The 859-nt window shown below is 39.2% G+C and overlaps 1 protein-coding gene across 1 annotated transcript; it reads left to right on the top strand.

The window, feature by feature from the left end:
• Window positions 1-6: 6 nt before the first annotated feature.
• On the top strand, window positions 7-782 carry LOC113473266 (fatty acyl-CoA reductase 2-like). The gene is made up of 2 exons (XM_026832963.1): window positions 7-57; window positions 581-782. Exons 1-2 carry the CDS (start codon window positions 11-13, stop codon window positions 714-716), a joined length of 183 nt encoding a protein of 60 aa, XP_026688764.1. The 5' UTR covers window positions 7-10; the 3' UTR covers window positions 717-782.
• Window positions 783-859: the final 77 nt, after the last annotated feature.

The raw sequence follows: 859 nt of genomic DNA, 5'->3' as shown, positions 1-859 counted from the left end.
GTTAACCCTCATGGCAGAGACACTGAGTGAAGAAATGCTCACCAAAATCACGCCCGGGTGAGTTATAATTGTAATAACGGTGCTGGAAAAGGGTTAAGGACGCTTAAAAATAATATTTTGATTTTGAATATTATTTATTTTTTTAATTTACAATATACATTTTATCCATTCTCCTATCTATGCTTATTGTAAAGATCATTGTAAAGATTTATTTAAATAATAATAAATTTCATAGAGGGAACTGTAACAACGGAGGCCTTATCGTCCGAAAGGGAATAGGGAAGGACAGGATAGGAGAAAGCCAGCCGTTCCGAGACCGAACCTTATCTGTTTGAGATAAAATTTGCCCCCCAGTCATTGAACCCACGACCTAGCGCTTACATGGCAGACATGCTGCCCTCCACGTTTACTAGGCTGACGTTAATATTGATTAAAGTCGTAGGTAATGAACTTTCAATTGATTCATTTCTTTCATTACCTAATTAATGAAAGAAATGAGTTTCATTAATTAACTAATCACACAACCATCCAAACTACAAGGTATTTATTTATTCCCCTCTCTTGTCTCTCTCCCTACCAGCATACTGGGAGAGTGGCCCAACGCTTACGCCCTTACCAAATGTGTTGCCGAGGATGTGGTTAGAAGTAAAGGAGATAAACTGCCCATAGCTATTGTGAGACCCTCCATTGGTAAGTGTCAAATACAGTGGGAATGAGCATTGTGAAATACCCTACTAACACGCGGCAAATAAATAAGGGTACAGTTCTTTAAGGAAGTTGCTTCTCTTTAAGAAACGCATCAGGACAGCAATGGAATCAGGGTCATTTTTGAGGGCATCAGAGAGGGCCGAATTCAGGA

Source organism: Diaphorina citri, unplaced genomic scaffold, assembly GCF_000475195.1.
Source record: "Diaphorina citri unplaced genomic scaffold, Diaci psyllid genome assembly version 1.1 scaffold21909, whole genome shotgun sequence".
Taxonomy (NCBI): domain Eukaryota; kingdom Metazoa; phylum Arthropoda; class Insecta; order Hemiptera; family Psyllidae; genus Diaphorina; species Diaphorina citri.
This window is presented reverse-complemented; position numbering and strand designations above follow the sequence as displayed.